General features: G+C 36.7%; 1 protein-coding gene across 1 annotated transcript in view; it reads left to right on the forward strand.

Annotated features, from left to right (window-relative positions):
• UGGT2 (UDP-glucose glycoprotein glucosyltransferase 2) overlaps positions 1-24,836 on the forward strand; it is a 196,012-nt gene that overhangs the window by 115,054 nt on the left and 56,122 nt on the right. Inside the window, exons 17-23 of the mRNA XM_041731331.1 lie at positions 6,766-6,930; positions 7,284-7,407; positions 7,503-7,601; positions 10,165-10,259; positions 14,626-14,832; positions 18,692-18,823; positions 24,159-24,283. Coding sequence (XP_041587265.1) covers positions 6,766-6,930; positions 7,284-7,407; positions 7,503-7,601; positions 10,165-10,259; positions 14,626-14,832; positions 18,692-18,823; positions 24,159-24,283 — 947 coding nt within the window. The remainder of the gene's footprint in view (positions 1-6,765; positions 6,931-7,283; positions 7,408-7,502; positions 7,602-10,164; positions 10,260-14,625; positions 14,833-18,691; positions 18,824-24,158; positions 24,284-24,836) is intronic.

The following is a 24,836-nucleotide window of genomic DNA, read 5'->3' on the forward strand; positions in this document are numbered from 1 at the left end:
TTTCTTACAAATTTACTTAAACATAGCAGCTAACAAACCAGCACCCATGCTCTGGACCTAAAGTACAGCTTCCTTTCTGGGTCTCCCTTTGCCACTCTCATTTTGTAGGTTTCTGCTTTATCTCTGGTTTTGTGAGTATTATACCTTTCCCTATTTTTAAATTTATTTCTGATTTTACTTGTCTCCCAGATAAGCATGCATGAGAGAAAAATTATTTTAATCTTATGCTACATTTCCATCTTATTGGTAATTGGACTGGGTAATCCTTTTTCTTCCAGTTTTGGAAGCTGTCATTACTGTCTCCTATCTCCTAATAGGCTGTAGAGACCAGTAATCATTCTGATTTTAATTCCTTTGTCTTTCTGCTTTGTTTAATTATGTATTTATCCAGTTTGAAAGGTTTTAGAATCTTTTTCTCCCTGGCGTTTAGAAATTTCATGATGGTATATCTTTGTATTGATCCTCTTTCCTTCAGTGTAGTAAGTATTGGTGAACTCCTACTGGAGATTTGTGTCCCATCAATTCTGCTATTTCTACTTTTAACTTTTGCTATTTCTCTAGTGCTTTCCTTCATTTTCTCTGTCCTCTCTGAATCTTCTCAGTCGAGTCTCTACTTGCTTTGTCTTCTTTTTTTTATTCCTTTGTCCTTTTCATTCAACTTTTTAAAATTTTCTGGAGATCTTTCTTGTATCCTATTCCTAGCTTACAGCATTTAGTTTTTCTTTCATGGACACAATATATTTTTTATGTAAGAGTGTTAATTTTGGGATGTGTTGTTCTGCTCCCTGCATTACCTCTGCCTTCTCTATGCTTCCCTTTTCTCGTTCATTCTGATTTCTCTCTTTTGTGTTGGAACCATTTGTCAAATGTCTTATGATACCTGGTTTTCTTTCACAATGTGAGTATAAAACCCTAAAGAGCTAGTTACAAATACATGTTTCTTTTGAACTGGTGAGCCTCACTCAGGGAGCTGAGCTTTCTCAATTAAAGCAGATTCTTCAAATGAGAATGTTTTATTTTGCTCTTAGAAGGAGTACATGTGGCAGATGAGAGGGTGGAGAGGGTTCAGGTGTAAGAGGTGAGGGCATAGGATGTGTGCTGGAACAGGATGTGGTGTGGCCTAGGTGTGAAGGATGGGCACTTTAATCTGTCTGGTCTCCATCCCCTTTCTCTGCCTGCTCTCATCCCAGCTCGCCTCTGTGATTTAGTTTCAGCAGAGAAGAAGCAGGACAGTTTGACTTTTCAGCATTGAGAGGGGGTCCTGGAGATGCAGCTGCCTGGGCTGGTGCCTGCTCTTTGCTCTCATCCTCCTCTCCAGGTACCAAGTGTCTCCAGGGTTGCTGAAAAATGTTCACATTCTGTTCTGTCTCCACAGAGGCAACTTCCCTTTTTACTTTGCTTACCTGCTTTTTATCTTCTCCTGTTTTTCTTTACCTTGTGGGCTCATATTTTCTATTGTTATATTTTCAACTTGAGTGAAATGTGTGAAGCAAGAAGAGATGAGCATGTGTGTGAATGAATCTACCATATTTATTTATAAGATTGTATTTCAGATGGAGAGAGAAAGCAGAAGTGGTGGGGAGAGGCAGAGGGAGAAGCAGACTCCCCGCTGAGCAGGGAGTCCGAGGTGGGGCTCAATCCTAGGACCCTCCGATCATGACCTGAGCCAAAGACAGATGCTTAACCCACTGAGCCACACAGGAGCCCAAATCTACCATATTTAACCAGAAACCCACTTTTACTCTTAAAAAGTTAAGTAGTGAAATGAACATTTTTGTGGTGTTACTATTTTAAAGTGTCTGCAGTCCTTGTCTCCTGAAGTCAGGAATGTTAAGGACTTTTGTAAAGATTAGGACACAGTGCGTTCCTCAGAAGCATTAAGTTCTATTTTTTTTAGTGTGCGAGTCCACACTTCCATTAGAGCTCCCATTTTCCTGCTGCCTTCCCTGCTGCTGTCTTGGGGCAGTGGTCTGCACCTTCAGGCTCTTCTTTGCCCATTTTCCCCAAATCTGTCTGCTCTCTAATGGAAGCCAGACTCTGTGTTAACTTGAAGGCCCTTCAGGTGTGCTTGGTCTCCCTCCACACCCCTCGCAAATGTTCTTGTAGGCATTCCTCAGTCCCCCAAAAGGCTTTCCACCTTCCTCTTGGTGCCTAGATCATTCTGACTCCTGCATCACAAAGAAAATAAAGAGTTTAGGCCTTTATTCCCTAAACTCACATTTCTTTAATTTTCTCTCTCCATTCAAACTTTATCAGTCCTTTCAAGAGAGATTTATTTATTGAATACTTACCAAATTCTAAGCACAAATAGGCAAAGTAATAGAGCACAAGGAAGATCTCTAGGAAATTTTTAGTAAAATAAAATGAAAATGTAGTAGAACAGAGAGACAACGAAAGAAAGGAAAATAAGAATAGATGGTAAATAAGTAGAGACTCAATCCAGAAGACTCAGAAAGAACAGCAAAAATAAAGGAAAGGACAGCATCAGAGAAATAACACAAAGAAATCCCTGAGATTGTTGGACAGGAGTTCACTAGAAGGGGTCCACCAGATAGGCAGCCCGGAAGATGAGGAAGGAGTGCTGGGCGGATGGACAGAAGAACTGGTCTCTGAATAGAGGATGGTAAGCTGAGGCCCAAAGTAGGAGGAAGAGTTGGATCCAAGAAGACAAAGCAACAGATTAACCTCCTCGAGAAAGATGTTGGAAGAACTGTGTTTCTCTTCTCACAATGAAGAACTGTGAGAAATTGGCGTTGCCGCTGTCCAGATAACAAGCATGTGTTGTGTTTGTGTTGTGGAGGGAAGTTGGAGGATGAGTCCAGAATGAGCTGGAGTGGAGAAGGAGGAGCTGGACCGCACAGTGAACAATATTTAATTTGAACTCAGTAAAAAATCTGAAACAACAATTTCAGATTTTTGGCAACAGTAAAAAAATCTGAAAAATACTAAGCAGTGAAGAGAGCAACCTGCCTTATTTTGAAAGAGCATCTCCATTATTTTGAAGCGATTGTTGGAGGGTTAAAGTTTATGAGGTTGCCTGTAGCTCAGAAGAGAGGACCAAGAGGAACTGCCCTAAATCCCTTAGAAATGACGAGAAAGACCATAAAATAAAAGAGTTTGCGGGTATCATGTCTGTGCTGCTTGTGTCCCCAGATGCTGCTGGAAGTTCACTTTGGATCCTGTCTCTGCCACCAAATGTGTTCAGTAACAAAAACTCAACTGAGTAAAATTTAAAGATCTAACTGGCTTTTTTAAAGCATCCCATCTAGCAAATAAAGGGACACTTGGAGGAGTTAACAGGCAGAAGGCTTTCATAGAAAGGTGGTGGGGAGTGGGGTGGGGAACAGGAACGTTATTAACAAAAGAAAAGGATTGTTTGGGGCCAGGTGGCTTTTTCCCTTGGGGGGCGGAGGGTGGGATGGGTCAGGGAGGCTAGGTTCTTACCCCGCAGATCACCTCACCTTTCTTTGGGGGACGGGAAGCGCTCCGTGGCAGACTCTGCTGCTGGACTGATGGAAGAATTCCTCACTGATGGGTTCAGGCTGCATTTCTGAGGAAGACCAAAACTGCAATTACATTAGGTAGTAAGCTTCTGTTTGGGAACTCACACCTACAGGGCTAAAATTATAAAATTCAGTGTCATTGGCTTATTTGTGTTAATTAAAGCTTTTGGAATGGACAGATTGCCTAATTAGAAATCACAGAGTAAATCAGAAGAGAGCCTGTATTTCTATCAGAGACTCAAGTATCAAGCTACCTGGGGGGCTTGCCCATAAGCATCTTAAAAGAATCTAAAACCAAGCCCATCATCTTCCTTGGTACCCTAAATGTTTTTTTCTTCTTTATGCTCTATCCTAGAGGGTAGCTTCATCATTCACCCTAGCGCCAGATGCTAGAAGCCTGATGGTCATCCTGTCCTCCTGCTTCTCTCCCACCATCCCAGCCAGTACCTCATTCTGCCAGCTGAATGTTTCAGAAACTGCCTCATTCTCATTCTCCCTTTGCCTGTTACCTCTCATTTCTATTCGGCTCTTGCTTTTCTCTCCCACACTATTGTAGTCCCTGACCAACATTCCCAGGGAACAGTCTCCCATGCCCTTTTTTCTCACTGTTGCCATTGCACTGTAGTCTTTTTTAAAATAAGCAAAATCTGGGGATCCCTAGGTGGCGCAGCGGTTTAGCACCTGCCTTTGGCCCAGGGCGCGATCCTGGAGACCCGGGATCAAATCCCACGTTGGGCTCTTGGTGCATGGAGCCTGCTTCTCCCTCTGCCTGTGTCTCTGCCTCTCTCTCTCTCTCTCTCTCTCTCTCTCTCTCTGTGACTATCATAAATAAATAAAAATTATTAAAAAATAAAAAAAATAAAATAAGCAAAATCTGATAATATTATTTATTCTCTTCCCATATGGAACTGACCATGATCTCCTTGGTAGCCCTGGATGCTACATTCACAACATTTTTAGTGTAGCCATCTCTTCTCTGATAAAGTATAACTTCCCTTAGGCTAGAATTTACATTTTATTTATATGCATTTGTAAGCCCAGTATACAGCAAGTGCCCAATAAATGCAGAGATAATGTAGTGATTAAGAGTTCAGACTCTTGGGATGCCTGAGTGGCTCAGTGGCTGTGTCTGCCTTTGGCTCAGGGCATGATCCCAGAGTCTTGGGATCGAGTCCCACATTGGGCTCCCCACGGGAGCCTGCTTCTCTCTCTGTCTGTGTCTCTACCTCTCTCTCAGCAGTTCTAATGAATAAATAAAATCTTAAAAAAAAAAAAATTTCAGACTTTAGAGAAAGCTCTAAATACAGATTTGGTTTCTAAAGTGCAGTAGCAACACAAAGAAATCTTGGCAGGGATGCAGAGAAAAGGGAACCTTCTTACACTGTCGGTAGGAATGTGAAATGATGCGGCCACTCTGGAGACCAGTATAGAGGTTCCACAAAAAATTAAAAATAGAACTACCCTATGACCCAGCAATTACACTACTAGGTATTTACCCAAAATATCAATTCGAAGGTATACATGCACCTCAATGTTTATAGTTATCAACAATAACCAAATTATGGAAAGAGCCCAAATGTCCATTAACTGAAGATGTGGTATGTATACACACAGTGGAATATTACCTAGCCATAAAAAAGAATGAAATAAGTCAGAGAAGGACAAATACTATATGATTTCACTCATATGTGGAATTTAAGAAACAAAACAGATGAACATAGGGGTAGAAAAGAGGCAGACCAGGAAACAGACTCTCAACAGAACAAACTGAGGGTTGCTAGAGAGAGGTGGATGGCAGATGGGTTCAATAGGCAATGGTGATTCAGAAGGCCACTTGTGATGAGCACTGGGTATTATATGTAAGTAATGAATCACTAAATTCTACCCCTGAAATTAATATTACAGTTACCTATTAACTAGCTAGAATTTATTTATTTTTTTAAAGATTTATTTATTTACTTATTTATGATAGACATATATAGAGAGAGGGATAGAGGCAGAGACACAGGAGGAGGGAGAAGCAGGCTCCATGCCGGGAGCCCGACATGGGACTTGATCCTGGGACTCCAGGATTGCGCCCTGGGCCAAAGACAGGCGCTAATCTGCTGAGCCACCCAGGGATCCCCAACTGGCTAGAATTTAAATAAAAGCTTGAAAAATAAATAAATAAATGCAGTAGCTGGGTGGCACCTGAGATGACTTCATCTCCATATGTCGTCATCTGTGAAATGGATGTAACAGTCATACTTAGCTTCACAGAGTAATTGTGAGAATGTTGGCAGTAATAATTACGATAATACATAGTTTTGAATAGCAAATGAATTGTTTAGTAACACTTTCTCACTCACAAGATAAAACCCAGATGTTGAGCACTTTCAGGTTCTGGCCTGTGCCCCTGTATCTGGCCACTCCCACATATGTAACTCTGCCCACTGTAGGCACAGAAGATTACTCGCAATTGCCTAATCATGCTGTATTCTCTCTTCCCTTCCATTCCTTCTTATGCTGTCTTGCTTCACATGGAATATCTTTTTCCACTTTATCTTCTTGGCAAATGTTTACTCATCCCTCAAGACTTTCTGTGCTACTTCCTCCCAGAGCTTTCTCTGACTCCTTCCTCTCCTTACTCACGCTTGGTTAGACTCTTCTCCCTGGCTCCCATAGAATTGTGTGCATGCTCCCATTTTGTGTGTGTCTGTGAACCCCTTGAGGGCAGACTTTCAACTCTGTATTCACAGCGTCTAGCCTAATGGTGTTGGCATGGATTCATGTAGATGTTTATTAAATAAATGAATGCAGGGATGAATGACTCTTTGATACAGACAAATAAATGGTGTTTTTTTAAAAAACATGTTATGCTCTCTACAAGGGCCAGCAAATCCTGCCTACCCACTGTCTGTCTTTACAAACAGTTTTCTTGGGACATAGCCACGTTCATGCATCCGTGTATTGTATTTCACTGATGTTGTGTATCACAACATCAGAGCTGTGTGCATAGTTGAGACAGAGATGGATGGCCTGTGAAGCCTGAAATGTGTACTAGCTGGCCCTTTACAGAAAAAGCTTCCTAATTCTTGCTTTATGCAGGTAAAGTACTGTCCTTTAAGAATGTTTGCAGAGGACAAATGAAATTAGCAAAATCACATTTTTTTCTATGGCCTATAAAAATATGGCAGTGTCTGTCCCTTATTTTTCATATGCATTTCTTTTCCAGATAGCCATATTTAGTTTAACTCTCTGGCATTTTTGAACTATTAAATAGGAAGGAGCGAGCTTTTATAAGATGACTGGCCTGGGTCCTTTGCCCCAAGCTCTTTATAATGGAGAACCCTTTAAGCTTGAACAGCTGAATACTGAAGAGCTGGAAACAACTGTTCTTCACAGAATGATGGATGCAACCATAAATTTACAAAGGGAGGTTTTCATGGTAGGTAAGCATTTATGAGAAAATACATGATAAATGATATTTATAAATGATTTTTTGTATTAAAACATCTTTTCATGACGAAAGTTTCCATCCTGATCACTTAGTCATGAATTTAAAAGTAGTAATTAGTTAAGCTTACCTGTGCATAGTTACATCAAAAAATTGCTTAATTGGAAAGAAAATTCAAATTTTTACAGCAAATGTGTTGTGAAATTTATTGTATGAATCCTAATTACCTAAATTATTTATTTATTTACTTCATTGACGTAATCTTTAAGAGTGTTCTATGCATAACTTTAAAATATATGCATATAAATTGCCTATATTACCTGAGTAATATTTTTTGTTGTTAGGGCACATTAAATGACCGAACAAGTGCGATTGATTTCCTTATGGAAAAGAACAATGTTGTACCCCGTGTAAATCCTTTGATTTTGAACACAGAGTGGCAGCCCCTTAATTTAATATCCACATCAGGTAAAATAATCCTTCCATATACTTCCTACAAATGCTTATTGAGTTGTGAATGTTTTATTAATTGTTTATTTAACATTTAATATGAAAATTTTCAGTAACTGCTGATGTTGAAGATTTCTCTACGTTCTTTTTCTTGGATTCACAAGATAAGAGTGCTATAATAGCAAAGAACATGTACTATTTAACCCAAGAAGGTAATACACATATTTTACTTTCCTGAATTTATTCCTAAAGTAGCAAAATTTGTAATTTTAGTAAGGTGGTTGCTTAATGAATTTGTATGTTGCTATTTGACTAGAGGTTTGTTTTTCAAGAGAGTTTGTAGTCTGTTATGATGTAAGTGTTGTGCCAAGACACTGCCTTTGACTCTACTGAATCATATATACCCAGGGGTTCACTGTGTTTTTTTTTACCTTTCTCAAAGACAGCTATTTCATTTTTCACCTTTTTAAGAAAGCAGGGATGCCCGGGTGGCTCAGCAGTTTAGCGCCTGCCTTCAGCCCAGGGTGTGATCCTGGAATCCCAGGATTGAGTCCCGCGTCGGGCTCCCTGCATGGAAGCTGCTTCTCCCTCTCCCTGTGTCTCTGCCTCTCTCTCTATGTCTCTCATAAATAAATAAAATAAAATCTTAAAGAAAAAAAGGCAGTAAAACCCTTTCAGGATTGTGAAAATGGATACCTTACACTGCATGAATAAGAGTATAATTTCCAGATCAGAAGAGAGTAGTTCTACAGTCTAATTAAACAATATCTGGATTTTTTCCTTACTTTGGGAATTATAACAAAGGAGGGGAGACTGATACAGGAACATACTTGGAAATGTGGATTTAGCCTGGACAGGGGAATCTCAGTGGGGCCACACATTTGTTAGAATATAGTGACCTATTCATACAGACAAAGAGTTTGGTTGGTTTTGTTTCATTTTATTTTGTTTGACCATCTTTGCTCTAGAGAGAAAAATGAGAGCAGATACATGGAAGGTGAAAGAAGGAAGTTTTTTATCTTGGTGTATAAAGCAGTAATCTAACAATGAGAGTAATCTAAAGATAGAATGAACTATATAGTAAATGGTATATTTTTACATATGAGAGTTTTAAGCAGAAGCCACCCAACCAAGTTTTAGAATGCTGTGGAGTCAAGTTTGGACCAGATAGCCTCAGAATTACTTTCTAACAGATTCTTGATTTTATTATATTCTTTTTTTTTATTTTATTTTATTCATAAAGTGATCTATCTCCAGGAAATCTAACAAATAATAAAATACAATACAGTTCTGTATTATGGCAGAGTAAGTTCCTGACTATGTTAAGAGAAAAGGAAACAAAGAAACAGGGAATAAAAAATAGGAGAAAACTATTTATCACTCTATTTCTGGAGTATATTTTGAAAATTGCCTCTGGACATCAGAATACGTTAGCCTATAATTAATGACCTTTGGTTAAATCTCTAACGATTTAAAAGAATACTAAGAAACACCTAATTTCCTCTTTCTTACAATTATGTAAATATGTGAAGAAATAATGGAGTTGTGAGAAATTTACTTAGCACGTTTGAAGTCTTTCTCAATTTACCGTGATGGTAAAAGTGCTGACGTTAAGAAGGCATTAGAATTCTTTACCTTTCTTCTTTGAAGGAATGTGTCCCTACTGCCTTACTCTTGTTTCAGTGTGGACTCAATGTTAGCCTTCTTTTTCTTACAGTTTTTGTGTAGTTAGTTATTACTGAGTATGGTAGTAACTATAGCCTCACATCTGTTTAGGAATAAGTTTTTGGTATAGCAGATTTTTTGCAGTTGTTTTAAGTAGGTCATGTGATCTGAGGGACTAATGTTTATATAGGTTTTAATGATGGCTAGACAAGTATTATTTCAGGTGTTACATGCTGAGCCTAGATGAAATTAAACCCATTTAAATATGACTTCAGAATGAAAAATTGTTTCTCTTTGTGGCTTCCAAATTTTCAACTTTTTCGGAAAAATGAATTATATTGATGTTGATGGCACAAGACGGTATAGATTAGACCAAGATAGTAATAGCAGAGATTGGGACACCTGGGTGGCTCAGTGGTTGAGCGTCTGCCTTCAGCTCAGGGCATGATCCCCGGATCCAGGATCAAGTCCCACATCGGGTTCTTTGCAGGGAGCCTACTTTTCCCTCTGCCTGTGTCTCTGCCTATCTCTCTCTATTTTATAATAAAATAAATTTTTATAAATTTATTATTAAGATTCTATTATAAGTCTATTATAAATAATAGATTTTTATGATAAATCTTAATTTTTAAGAAAACAAATAATAGCCAGACATTTTGAAGTAAATGGATTGTAAGTTAATAAAATATTGCTGTTTTCAATATTTATTAATAACCTTTATTGTATCTAGTTTTACATATATGTGGGGTATAAGTATCAATTTAAAAAATGTTGCTGTAGCTGGAAGACAGTTTTGTTTGTCAACACTGAAAACATAAGCATAATAAAATTTTTGTCTACTAATGAAAGTATTCCACAGATACGTCGTCCCTTAGGGATTATTCTTTCTTTTTGGTATCTGAGTTTATATAAACTTATAGAATACTCTTCTAGTATTTTTATATGCATGTCAGTATATGTGTGTGTATAATCTTTAGCAATATTTGCTTATTTTCAAAAAATTCACTTTAATATTTTAATATGTTTTAATGTATGTTAATTGGAAATGTGCCTTGCTTTTAGTTTGGTTTTAAAAAGAGATAGTCTGACTAAACTATTTGAAACTTTCAGAAGATGATGTAATTTCTTCAGTTACTCTCTGGATTATTGCTGATTTTGACCAACCATCTGGACGAAAATTACTGTTTAATGCATTAAAGTACATGGTGAGTATTTAGATATTCTTAATACAAAATTTTAACTTGTTAATTTTGAGGAAGCCAAATAAAATCATTAAATCTTTATTCTCCTCCATGTTAACATTTTAAGTACATCAAGTTGTTGCTGAGGAAACTAAGACAGGAACTCCCCCTCAAAATCCATATGTTACATCTGATCAACAGTGTGATGGTATTTAGAGGTGGGACCTTTAGGAGGTCATGTGGTCATGAGGTGGAGCCCTCATGAATGGGATTAGTGCCCTTGTAAGAAGAGATCAGAGAGCCTTGCTCACTGTCTTTCCATCATGTGTGGATACAAGGACAAATCAGTAGTCTGACACCCAGAAGAGTGTCCTCACCAGAACCTGACCATGCTGACACCCTGATCTCAGGTTTCCAAGCTCTAGAACTGTGGGAAATAAATTTCAGTTCAGTTGTCGCAGCCCTGTGCATGGTTACTTTGTTGTAGCAGCTAGATCCGACTAATACCTAATGATTATATATAGGCTGCTAAAAGAGTGAATGGCTCTAGACTGTACTATTACATCGATGACCCCAGATCTGCTTTTTACCAACAGCAGTTTGTAATAGCAGTGTTTCATCACATTATCAGACAGCACTTTATTTCTCTGATTATTTAAGAAAAAACAAATTTATCTCACTGAAGAGTATTTTAAGCCTTAAATGAACCTTAATTTTTTTGTTATTAGAGAATTACAAACCAATAGACTTCAATAGGATACATTTCTATATTTATTTAAAAATACTCTTCTAGGGGAACCTGGGTGGCACAGTTGTTTAAGTGCCTGACTCTTGAACTCTAGATTTCAGCTCAGGTCATAATTTCATGAGATTGACTTTCACATTGGGCTCCACACTGGGCTTGGAGCCTCCTTAAGATTCTCGCTCTCCCTCTCCCCAGCCGCCCTCCATTTGCTGTCATTATCCCTAAAAACCAACAGAAAAACCCAAAAAACTCTTTTATAACTCTGTATTTCTAAGCACAAAAATCTGTCTAGATTAAAAACACATAAGAAACATCAACCAAAGTATTTTATGGAATTGTTTTGTATTAGCTAAGTATAAATTTATTGCTGATCACAAATTACCCCATAACTTAACGGTTTAAAACAATAAACATTTATTTTTCACAGTGTCTAGGGTTTAATAATTCAGGAGTGACTTGGCTGAGTGATTGTGGCTTTCGGGTTTCTCATTAGGATGCAGCCAGGATTTGGGCTACAGTCATTCGAAGGCATGACTGGAGCTGGAGCATCAGCTTCTAAGAGGGTTTGTTGCATGACTGCTAGCAGGAGGCCTCAGTTTTTCACAGGCTGTTCAGACAATACTTCATTCTGTTGCCACATAGACCTCTTTTTAGCATTGCTAAGTGTCCTTCTAACGTGACAGCTGACTTTCCCCAGAGTGCTAAACTAAAGAGACAGGTACAACAATGTCTTCTATGATCCGGCCTCAGAAGTGACACATTGTGCTTCCACAGTACCTGCTTCTTACAGATTGCTGCTATTTGGTTATGAGGAGGAACTCTATAAAAACATGAGTACAAAGAAGTGGGGATCATTGGGGGCCCTCTTGGAGGTGCTCTACCACACCAAGAATAGTTAATATATTAGGAACAAAACATAACATCAACCAGGAGAATTTTCATGTCATATTAGATAATCTGAGAACACATTCTGGCTTCTATCAGTGGCCTGCAGACCAGCACATTGCAAAAAAGGGTGTTAGGGATCTATGGAGTATGTGACCTCTGCCTTCTCATTCTTCTCAAGAATTTCTGGTAGCATGTTCTTTGCAAGACTGACAGGTTGCCTTTTCCCAGTAGTTACAATGTATATGGCTCTCCCTTGATGCACATATTGGTATGTTTAATGGTGTCCCACATTTCTCTGAGGATCTGTTCATTTTTGTTCATTCATTTTACATCCTATTTTTCAGATTAACATTCTCTTGATTTATCTTTTTTTTAAGATTATTTATTTATTTATTAGAGACAGAGAGACAGAGACAGAGAGAGAGACAGGCAGAGGGAGAAGCAGGCTCATGCAGGGAACCTGATGCAGGACTGGATCCTGGGTCTCCAGGATCACGCCCTGGGCTGAAGGCGGCGCTAAACCGCTAAGCCACCGGGGCTGCCCTGGATTTATCTTTAAACTCAGCAATTATTCTTCTTCCTTTTGCCAACTCAAATCTATTGAACCGTCTAAGTGAATTTTTCATTTCAGTTTTATTGTACTTCTCAACTCCAGAATTTTCATTTCTTTCTTTTTTACAATTTCTCTGTTATTGTTATCACTGTAATAAGTTATTACCATACTTTTCTTTAATTCTTTAAACATGGTTCCCTTTAGTTCTTTGAACACATATATACATTAAGTCCATCGTCTAAGGCCCCTCAGAGATAGTTTCTAATGCTTGGTGTTTTTCCTTTTCATGAATCATACTCCCCTGTTTTAGTGCATGTTTCATAATTGTTTATTGAAAACCAAACATTTTATATAATACATAACACATTTGGATGTCGGTATCACTTCATCCCCAGGGTTACCTGTTGTTTGTTTGATCATTTGTTTACTGATGCAACTGAACTAACTCTATAGTCTGTTTCCCTCTCGTTGTTTATCTCTGATGTTCCTGCTCAGACTTGTTTACTTGTTTTTATCTTTTATCTTGGTTTCCTAGAAACTGCCTTCTCAGCAAAAGCCAATTATCACCCAGAGTTTGTGCTTACACCCCCATAAGCAGTTAGATGTTCACCCTTTACTGTTGCATGTGTATTTGACTTAGAGGCTACTTTCCCAGTTCAGAGGCTTTATGATTTAGCCCAACATTTACCCATGGAATAGTATCTTGGAATTTCCCTTTCTCATTACTCCTGAGAAGATTCAGCCTTTGGCATGAAGTCTTCCAGACGACCTAGAATGAGTTTAATATTATTTTTAAACCTGACTTCCTTGGGTTTGCCTAGTCAGAGTAGTTTTCTATTCAGCAGTATTTATTCAGGGGGAATGCCTTCAAGCATGCCCCATGCCCCATTCTCATTTTCCTAAGTGGGGCCAGCATAGAATATACACAATTTTACTGACCCTGAGGATGAGTGTGACCCAGGACAGCTCTTCCATCTATCTCTCTATCTGATTCTGTTAGACCTCTGGCTACTCTATCATTTTCCCTAACATTTTCTTGCCTGGAGGACCATGTGGAAACAGGTTCCAGGTGGGATTTCATCCATAGGTCGTAATTTGCTAACTCCTGATCTAATTTGTTAATTTAATTACCTGTGGTATCAGTTCTTATTTTTATTCTTGCCAGTATTCTATTTGGAGCCTCTCTCATTTTCATTTCATTTAACTTCTGCCTTTATCTTACTAGGGCCTCTCCTTATAGCTCTCTGGGTCTGTTTATTGGAGACTGTATTTTCTTTTCAAAGCTACACAAAGTTCAAAAGACTGATATAATGAACACTTATATACCTAACACCTGTATTCTATAATTGTTAACATTTTGCCATATTTGTTTTACTAATTTTCTGTTTCCAGGGGAAGGGAAGTAATAGTCTGGATCATTTTAAAGTAAGTTGTAGAAATCAGCATACATCATCCCTTAATATTTCACCATGCACTTTCCAAAAATTAGGATGTTCTTCTACATAATTGCAATACCACTATCACATTGTTAGTACTAAGTCTGAAGACTTAGGGAATTAAATTGTTCCCACAGAGATGTTTTGTCTTTTTTCAAACCAGGATCCAAGCATGTTTCCCACAATGCATTTCATTGTGACATTTCATTAGTTTGTCTTATGGTACAACAGTCACATTCACATTTTGGTGACTTTTTAAAGAGACCAAGCTGGTTGCTTTGTAGAAAAATCTCACATTCTGAATTTCACTGATTTTTTTTCTTGTATATTTTTAACTTGTTCCTTAGCCCTTATATTTCCTCTGTACTGGAAGTTATCTCTGAAGCTTAATTAGATTCAGCTTCAGCCTGTTCTAGCAAGACGACTTCATGGCTGATGCTGTATTCTTCTTGCTCTGTTTTTTGAATGCCAAACAGTGGAACGGATAAAATAGAGTATATTCATACTGTGGAATTCTGTAAAGTCCTAAAATATAAAGTCACTACAGCTACACAAAACAGTGTTGATAAATCACACAACCAGTATGTTGAGTGGAAACAGAGAGATGCTGTGTGGTAAAGCATCCACAGAGAAAGATGCAGTGTGGTAAAATGTCCACAGTGAAAGATGCTGTGTGGTAAAGTGAACAAACTTGATTGAAAAAAAATGTTCAGCTGTACAAAGATGTGTGAAATATTGATCTTTTTCACCTATAAATGTGTTTTGCAGAAAACAAGCGTTCATAGCCGTTTGGGGGTTATTTATAATCCTACATTGAAAATAAATGAAGAGAACACAGTTATTTCTAGAGGAATTTTGGCAGCTTTTCTTACACAGAAAAACAGCTTTTTGAGAAACTTTCTCAGGAAACTGGCAGAGGAAGAAACTGCTACAGCTATTTACTCTGGAGAAAAAATTAAAACATTCCTTACTGAGGTCAGTAGCTATTTGTTTGGAATAATAAGTATCTGTTGCATATTTAGAAAATATTAGCTGGTGTTACTATGTTACTGAAAAACATCAATAAATAATAAACATTCCTTCAAGCAGGAAAAGGTAAATAAATTAAATGATATGACTTTGCATCAAGACATTTAGCAGACCAGATATTCTACTATGACTTTGTGATCCTTGAAGTTGAAGGCATTCTAGTTTACTATGTGTACTTAAATGAAGAAGGGGAGCTAACAGATTATGTATATAATACTTAGGTATTTTTTTAAGATTTTATTTATTTATTCATGAGAGACACACAGAGAGAGAGAGGCAGAGACATAGGCAGAGAGAGAAGCAGGCTCCATGCAGGGAGCCTGATGTGGGACTTGATCCTGGGACTCCAGGACCACGCCCTGGGCCAAAGGCAGATGCTTAACCATTGAGCCATCCAGGGATTCCCAATACTTAGGTATTTCCCTGAAGGGGTTCAGTATGAGAAAAATTTTAAAGATGGAAGATGATCCTCAAGAAGGAAGATTCATTAATCCCTTGAAAAATACTTATTGTCTTCTAGACAGTGGAGATATACTTTCAACCAAGGTAGATATATTGAGTCCCTGCTTTTGTAGAGCTTACATGGTAGTAGGAAAGACAGACAAACTTAATGGTACTGGAAAAATATAAAGAAAAAAGAGGGTAGATAGTTTGAGGGATGCTCTTTTAGCTGGGTTGGTCAGGGCTGACATCTACATTTAAGCAGAAGTTTGAAATGAGAAATCAAGCCATGGAAAATCTGCGAGAAGAATGTACCAGATTCAGGAACACAGTAAGTCTAAAGGACTGCCACAGAGACTGGCTTTCTAGGTTTGAGATATAGGCAGAAGATCATTATGAGCAAAATAGAGACAATGATGTGGAGAGTACAAGGAGATGAGGTCAAAAAAAGAGCCCAGATATTTCAAGCACCTATAGGCCACGGTAAGGAACTGAAGTCTTTCCTGAGTATAATGGGAAACGATTGAGCAATCTTGAAGAAGTGAATAATCTTTAAAAAAATGACTCTGGATGATACCATGTGAAGATTTGGTAGTAAACAGAAGAATGGAAATATGATGAATAATTAGAATGCTATTGCAATAATCCAGGCAAGAAATACTGGTGTTGGACTAGATAGTGGTGGTAAAGATAGTGAAGTGGTTGGCACATAATATTTGTTACAACTCTAGTCAACAGGATTAGGTGATCAATTGTATATGACATTGAAGGTAGTAATATCCTTACATTTTAGCTTAAGGAGTCAGAATTGATAGTGGTGCCTTTTTTTGAGATGGGGAAGTCTAGATGAAGAGATTTGGACACATACAGGATCAAGAGTTAAGTCTATACATATTAACTTATAGATTCCTGTTGACATTCAAGTGGACACGTTGGGTTGACAGTTGAATTTATGAGTATAGAAATCAATTCAGAGTTGAGGTATTTTTAGAGTTAGACACTTTAAGAGTTAACAACATTATATATCATTTAAAGCCAAGAAACTGGATGAGATACTTCAGAAGTGAGTTGGGTGAGAGAAGAGAGGCTGAAAACAGCCCTGGAGCATTCCAACATATAGGAGTATACAAGAAAATGATGATCCAGTGAAGGAGGCAGATGGAGCAGCCAACAGGTTAGGAAGATAACCAGGAGAGTGTGGTATGCTGAAAGTCACTTGGAGAAAGTCTTTCAAGGAAAGGATGATCAACTATGCAGATGTTCCTGAAATTAGGCTTCATAATTGACCATTTACTTGTGAAGGTGATCACTGGTGACTTTGATGAGAATTATTTCAGTGGAGTAGTAGGTATAAAAAAGTAAATTAGATTGAAAAGAGAATGGGAAATCAGGAACTACAGATAATACAGATAGCTCTTATAAGAAACTTTATTTTATTGCAAACAGAGAAATATTTTGTACATAGAACATAACTTGAGGTCAAGAATTTCTAGGTTGGGGAGATACCACTTTTTTGTATGCTAATGGACACAGTCCATCCAAACAGTGAGAAACAGTGATAGGGGAGCAGAGTAGGAGCAAAGTTCTTGAGTAGATAAAAGGTGCCAGGATCCCATGGACAAGTGTTAACTGTTGGTCTTAAAGAACTGTTCATCCACTTTAACCAGAAAGAAGCCAGAATGTTTGGGCATGGTTACAGAAGAGTAGATTTATTTGGTGGTAGCAGAATGAAGTACTTCTAATTATTTTCATTTTCAGGAGAAATTCCAGTTATTTGCCAACTATAGAGTGAGAGTAGGTATTATTAGAGGTTTGAAGAAAGAAGAGAAAATGCCACATACTTTTCTCTTAATTCTGAGAATGAGCAAGTGAATTAAATACATTAGCATGAGAAGGTTTCTGAGGGCCCACCTGAGGCTAATGACCCTAAACTGAATGTGAGATCAGTATTAGTTGCATGTTTTTCTCTAGCCCTATTAAGAGTTTGGCTCTGGTTGCAGAGGAGGCAGAGCTGCATTAAACAGAGTTGGGGATTTGCCAGGTTAATATGAATTCAGGGAAGTATTCAAGGAATCTAAGCATGGAAGGTTTTAGTTGTAGTATAGGACTCTGAGGTCTAACTCAGGGAAAAATTATGGGAGGTATGATGGACAATAAGTGGTAGAGGCAGAGGACTGAAGGGGTTGAGTATTGGTTGGTCTAATGACACTAGGTTGCATGAGCTGGAAATTCAGGAGCTTGTGGTCAGAGATGGGGTGATTAAGACGGGGATTTTGGAAGTAAACAGGATCTAAGGCTACACTGTCCAATACTGTATCCACTAGCTAATTGTGGCTCTTTTATTTTTTATTTATTTATTTTTAAATATTTTTTTTATTTATTCATGAGAGAGGCGGAGACACAGGCAGACGGGGGAGCAGGCTCCATGCAGGGAGCCCAATGTGGGACTCGATCCCGGGACTCCAGGATCATGCCCTGGGCCAAAGGCAGGCGCTAAACTGCTGAGCCACCCAGGGATCCCCCGTGGCTCTTTTAAATTTAAATTTAAATTAAGTTAAAATTTAAGTTCTGCACCCCAGTTGTACTAGCCACATGTCACGTGCTCAATAACCATCCGTGGCTGTGGCTACCATATTGGACAGTGTGGTGGAACATTTCTGCCATTGTGGGAATACCCAAGAACCTCTTAGAAATTCAAAAATTAAGGCCCCACCCTGGATCTTCCAAAGTAGAAACTACATTTTAACAAGGCACCCAGGTGATTGCATGTTAAAGTTTGATAAGTACTGATCTGGAGAATATATCTTAGTGTAAAGATGTGACTAACCTGTTCATGGTTTATTTTCTGTGAATGTCCATATATTTTTTTTTTACTCTTGCCGAGGATTATTCTTAAATTTCAGAAATAAAATGCATTATCACTAAATTGGTTTTGTGAGATTGGTATAATGTGGTGTAAAATAGGGTGTTTATATTTTGGACAGTTTTTTTTTTTTTTTTTTTTTTTTTTTTGCCGAGTATACCAAATGGGGGTACTGAGTTCAGAATTTAATAAACATTTTGTTTCATTCCTTTAACATTAAATTTTACTTATGTTGATGCCACCTAGCATATTACTAATCAATAATCTCCCTGAAAATTTCAAATAATGACATACAATATCTACTTGTAACAAGATTTACAAATTTTGTAATTGACTTGGCAAAGAAATCTTTTTTGTGTTTCAGAAGAAAATAGTACCTTTTAAAATCATAATTTAGAATAATTTCAAATTTTGTATTAATATATTAAAGCACTCTTTGTTAAGAAAATGATTTAACATATTTTCTCTTACTGATTTCATCCTTCTTAATTTATGTTTTAGGGGATGGATAAGAATGCTTTTGAGAAAAAATACAATACTGTTGGAGTGAATATTTTCCGAACTCATCAGCTGTTCTGTCAAGATGTACTTAAATTGCATCCTGGAGAAATAGGTATTGTCAGCAATGGGAAAGTAAGTAGAAAAAGCAGTGGCTCACTTTTCTCACTGACCTTATGATCTAGGGGGTCTCAGATTTTTTTCTATCACAACACACTTGATGCAGCACTTCTGAGGCTCCTATACTGAACATACCAACTGGTCTCATCATAAATAAAAGGGTACACTACTTGTTATTCCACCCCATCCCTCCAAGATGAAAATCAATGTGGTGGGTAAAAATGTTCTTATAGGGATAGCTTTTATTTTGCTATAATACAAGTATTAGAACAAACAACTTAGTATCTGCTGCAACCTTTGTGACTTGAGAACCACTGTTGGAGTAGGTATGGAAAGTACATTGTGACATCTTTTACTTCTTGTAGCTTTTCTCTACAGTTGATTGTGTTAACTCCCAAAAGTATTGAACTGTTATTTTTGAGGTATAAAGTAATACTTGTTAATGTAATCATTAAAATCTATAAGAAAAATCACTCTTACTCCTACCTCCTAATAAAATGTATTATAGCTTATTGTTTTACCGCTTAACCCTTTTTTCTACTCTATATAGCCATATCTGGTTTGTAAAAATACATAATTGTAATCCTATTATATATATGTATGCATAAAATTTTATATCATACTTTTTTCTCTTAGTATATCAGAAACATTTTTCTGATTAATTAGAGAAACTTTATAGACCTACAAAATTCATGATGATATTATTACTATTTTTTGAATGTGAGAATCTGGTTTTATTCTCAGGAATTATTTAGATTTTAAAAAATAGAATCTAGTGGTTAGATTCATCAAGAATTCAACTAACGCAATGTGTTTGACATATCTTTGCTTGAACTACCAAATTATATATCCCTAAATTGTCTTTCAAGTGTCTTCTAATACACTCTTAATGTTTTCTTTGTTTTCTACATTTTTTTAAAAAGATTTTATTTATTTGAGAGAGAGCACAAGCAGAGAGACAGGGAGAAGCAGACTCCCCACTGAGTAGGGAGCTGAGCACAGAGCTCCATTCCAGGACCCCAATATCATGACCTGAGTCCAAGGCAGATGCTTAACTAAGTCACCCAGGTGCCCCTGTTTTCCACATTTTTATGAGGTCCCTTAATGAATGATTATTCCCATCTCATTTTCCCTTAAAATTATGCTTATTCTTTCTTTCTTCAACTATAAATCCTAGGAATTGGAGAATAATAGTAAGGGACTCATATTTGCAAGCCTTCACAGATCAAATATATCTGCTTCTATGTAGTTTCCAGGCTAATTGCATTAGGTACTAAAGGTTCATCTTTGTGCAATGCTATTTTACAAATTGGTGACAACAGTTGTGTATTATTATAGTAATAGATGAAGTATTTGTGAATTTGATAGTGAGGTATGTGGAAGCCCAGAAATTACATTGCTTTTTCTTTTTGATAGTTGCTTTGGGAGGACATGTAGCTTTTTAGAACAGGTTTACAGTATATAAGTATTTTTGAATCTGCCTGGAATTTTAAAGATAAAGAGGAAAAAATTACACCTGCTGTATCTAGTTACCTTGCCTTTTGGTTATACATTATGGAAAAACTCCTTCATGTTTTCTTTGTCCTTGCTTAATGTAATTCATATGTTATCAGTATTAGTGATAACAAATGTAGTTAGTTACATTTATCTTATTTTTCCTAGAATAATAGTTTTCTTCATTTTCCTTGAAATTTATGAAAATAATCAGATCTTTAGGGCACTTGAGTGGCTCAGTCAATTAAGTCTCCAACTCTTGATTTCAGCTCAGGTCATGATCTCAGGGTCATGAGATCGAGCCCCACATCAGGCTCTGCACTCGGCACAGGGGGTCTGCTTGAGATTCTTTTTCTCTCCTTCTCCATTTGCCTTTCTCTCCTTCATATTCTCTTTCTTTCTCTCTCTCTAAAATAAAATCTTTTAAAAAACCCAAAACGTCTCTCTCTCTCTCTCTGTGACTATCATAAATAAATAAAAAATTAAAAAAAAAATTTTTTTTAAATTAAAAAAAAAACCCAAAACGCTCCAGATTCTAATATTGCATCAACTATGAATCAAACATTCTTCTAGGTTCTGAGAGTATAGTAGTGAAAAAACATGTTTTCATGAAGTTTGTATTTTGCTGGGCAGCTACAGACAACAAGTAGCATCCTTATTGATAAAGTGTCATTTGGATAGAACCAGAGGAGGTGAAAGAGCAAGCCATGTAGAATATCTGGAAGAAGAATGTTCTAGATAAAGGGCACAGTAAGGACAAATGTCCCAAGGTGAGATGATTGCTGTGTGTTCTAGGAATAGCAGGTACAAAGAGATTATTCAGAAGAGAAGCACAGAAAACAGCTGCCTACAAGATGATATAGGGTTTTATAGACCGTTTAAGGACTCCTGCTTCATGCTGAATGAGTTGTGAGGCTCATAGTTCTGGGCAGAGGACCGACATGATCTGACTTATGTTTTATTTGGATCTCTAAATGGCTGTTTTATTCAGAATAAACTATAGGGGGTCAAGAAGCCAGTTGGGAGCTATTTCAGTAGTCCTGGTGAGAGCTAATGGTGGCTTGGACCAGAATGGCTCTAGTGGAGGTAGTGAGGAGTGGTAGGGATTATATTCTGGAGGAAGAGTGACCAGGAGTTGCTGACAGACTTGATGTGGAATGTTAGAGAACTATGTAACTGGCAGAGTAGAGTTGCCATGTATTAAGGCAAGGAAGTCTGCTGACAGAGTGGGGTTGTTCAGGAAGAATGGAAGGGGAAAAATAATTCAGTTCTGGACATAGGAGAAGTTCATTGGTCAGTTCTGGATCTCCACCTGTGCTTATTGGGTTGGCAGTTGAACATATGAGTTGAATTCAGGGGAGAGGCTGGGGCTGGAGATGGACATTAAGTTGAATTATGTTGACTTTTGTGGTGATTCATAGAAATTTATTATTTTATTTTTTTGTGGAACTATGATTCAAATAGAAAAGTATAATATGTCTGAAAAGAAGTACTGTGGTTCATGAGCTGTAATATAATACTTAGCTTATTACTCTGTCTCAGTGTAATGCTAGAAAGCACAATAATGACAGCAATTGTAGCAGTTACAACTCTGAGCCAGATAGTTTAATGGTTGAAATCTAACATTTTAGAATCAGTTTTCATTCTGAACCTGTCCAATGTTTGTTAGAATTAGAACATACTCAAAGTCAAATTGTTTAATGCAGTGATCAAAACTAGGATGTGGTGATCATCTTATACTTTCTTACTATATGCTCAAGAATTAAAAATTTATGTATTTTTAGTATTAAATAAAACACTAACACTGCTACTATAATTATAATAAATTTACTATTATTAACCTACAGGTTTGCAAATTAGTGAAACACAAGGAGTAGCAGAGAGTAGAGAAACAAACAAGGTTTCTTCTTAGCCAAACAAATCTGGATTCAAATTCCATGTCCACCATTGATTGTATGACCTCTGTGAGACTTGGTTTGAAAATGTCATTTGAATAGTGGGAATGGTGATGGTCTATTTTACAGTCATCAGAGCTTAAATATAGTTTATATTAAAAGGCATAAAACAGCCCCAGACAGTAAATTTTCAGTAAATATTAATTCCTATTTTTTTCTTTAACTATTTGAAGGCTATCATGAGAAAGAGTGGGTACATTTGTAGACTCTATTTGCGTTACACTTAACGAGAGTCAGTAAAGAATCAGGCCAGTTGCTGAGATTTCCATGAGAGTAGAGGTTTTTTGCTCAGCATATGGATGAATACTCTGGCAGAGTTTTCTGAAATATTAATGAGCTTTCAAAGGAGGTAATGCATTTCTATTACAACAGTTATTCTATATAACTGAAAAATCACATTTCCAAAATGTAAAGATGGTTGGTTGGATAAGCACCAGATAGGTTTTTTTATGTTTTTACAAGATTTTCAAGTTCAATATTCCTTTTTCCTCACTTGGACATTCCATGATTTTTATACTATTTAAGTTACCTTACTCCACAAATATTATATTCAATTTTAAGTAGAAGAATTAAGATACCAAAGAATCAAGCTTCTCCTAGCTTTTTTATACTACTTACATAGGTGAAATACAGCCAGTTCTCTGGTGAATTTAATCAATGAAGAATAGCCAATCTAATTAACCCCTTAAAATAAATTGAGGTCATATTTCCTTTTTCTTAGTTATACCAAAATGCTTCAGTCACTAGAGGTGGTATAGATAAAATCCAGCTCTTTTCCAGGCTTCTCCTAGTGATAGTCCATAAAATACAACATTGAAAGTGCTTTCAAAGGTATCTTAAAAGTGTTACCAAATCTTAAAGCAATGAAATGTTTATATGTGTACTTTTAGTTTTATAGTGCCCACTTTTTGCATTTTTAAGAGCCTGTGTTTAAAGCAAAACGTGGTAGTTGTTTCGCTGGAATACGAATATCACCTATGATATGGACAAATGAGAAGAGATTCAAGAACTTCATTAATTTTTAGAAAATATTAATTACAGAAGCAGATGAAGAGGAAGTAAGAAAGTCTGCTACAATAATTTTTTTCTGGTCTTTTTCCAAGAAAAAAAAAACACTCTGGATGATATACCTTCTAGTTGTTTGTCATTAAGTGTAATTATTTAGTACATAAGACTATGTCAGGCTCACCTTCTACATCAAGTCTTGGGTTCATAAAATTCTGATGACAGCATGTACTCCTTGCCTCGGGGAATGCTAATGGTAGTAGAGTTGGTGGTCATTACGATGGAATAGCCATCCTATGAAATTAGATATGTGGCAATTTGACATCTTGCCCCTCTCGAGTTACTGGTATAAAACTTACCTGCATGACCTTGCTGTACTCCAAACCATTTATACAGCATCAGTTCAATTGAAGATGGGTTGGTACATTACAGTAGTTATGTGATTTGTGTTCTGTTTTTTCTCTTTTATACCTTGCTTATTTACTAATTCATATCGACATAGTGTAGACTGCAATTTATAGGTGAATAAAAAAGCAAATTGAAAATAAAAGATTTATAAAGTATAGACACTTGGTTTCATAATTTACCTTAGGATAAAAAGCCTTTGGTTATTGGAAGCATTATGTTTCAAAATAAAACTTTCAAATGGAAGCAGTTTACTACTTTTTAATTCTGTCCGTTTGATTTTGGTGTTAATGCAAATGTTATTTGTGATATCAAAGTGAGAAACATTTTTCTCTTCTTTGTTTTCCAGTAGATTTAGTAAATGGTGAGATTGATAGCTACATCTGTTTAATCTGTAAGCGATTTTTGCTTAAATTTCTATTTGATGAGAAAATGTCCCAAACTGGTATCTTCTAGAAGGTATACAATAATAAAACTACTTTCATTTTAAGTTCCTAGGACCTTTAGATGAAAATTTCTACACAGAAGATTTTTACTTCTTGGAAAAAATAACATTTACTAATTTAGTAGAGGAAATTAAAGACATTGTTGAAAATATGGAAATTAGCTCAAAGAAGTAAGTATTTAAAATCATAAGAGCAATTCATTTTGGGGGATGGTGCTTTTTTTTATTTTTCTTTTTAAGATTAGAAAATGTTTCTTTTTTATTTTAGAAAATGTTTCAAATATGTATGTAAGATATAAAAGATATATAGAGAATATTTAAATAACAAAAGGCATCCATATACTCACCGCCATACTGTAGATGTTAATAGTTTGTTTTATTTGCCTTGGATCTTACTGTCCTCTTTATTTCTTGCCCACCTAGCCAGTCTCCATTCTCCCTGAAAGGTAACCATTTTCTAAAGTATTGTGTGCATGACTTCATATTTGTGTTTATGCTTTTGCTTCTCATGTGAATATCCATGATTGGTGTTGATTGCACTGAATGCCTAACTTGTATAGAGAAATGCTATTTACTGTAGACTCCTTTGCAACTTCTGGGGCTTTATCTGTGTTGCTATATGTAGAACTAGTTTCTTCATTTTAATTCCTTTTTAGTGTTTCATTTTATGAATATACTGTAACTCACTTGTACAATCCATTACTGAGGTACAGTTGACTTGGCT

The sequence above is a fragment of the Vulpes lagopus genome, chromosome 16 (assembly GCF_018345385.1).
Source record: "Vulpes lagopus strain Blue_001 chromosome 16, ASM1834538v1, whole genome shotgun sequence".
Taxonomy (NCBI): domain Eukaryota; kingdom Metazoa; phylum Chordata; class Mammalia; order Carnivora; family Canidae; genus Vulpes; species Vulpes lagopus.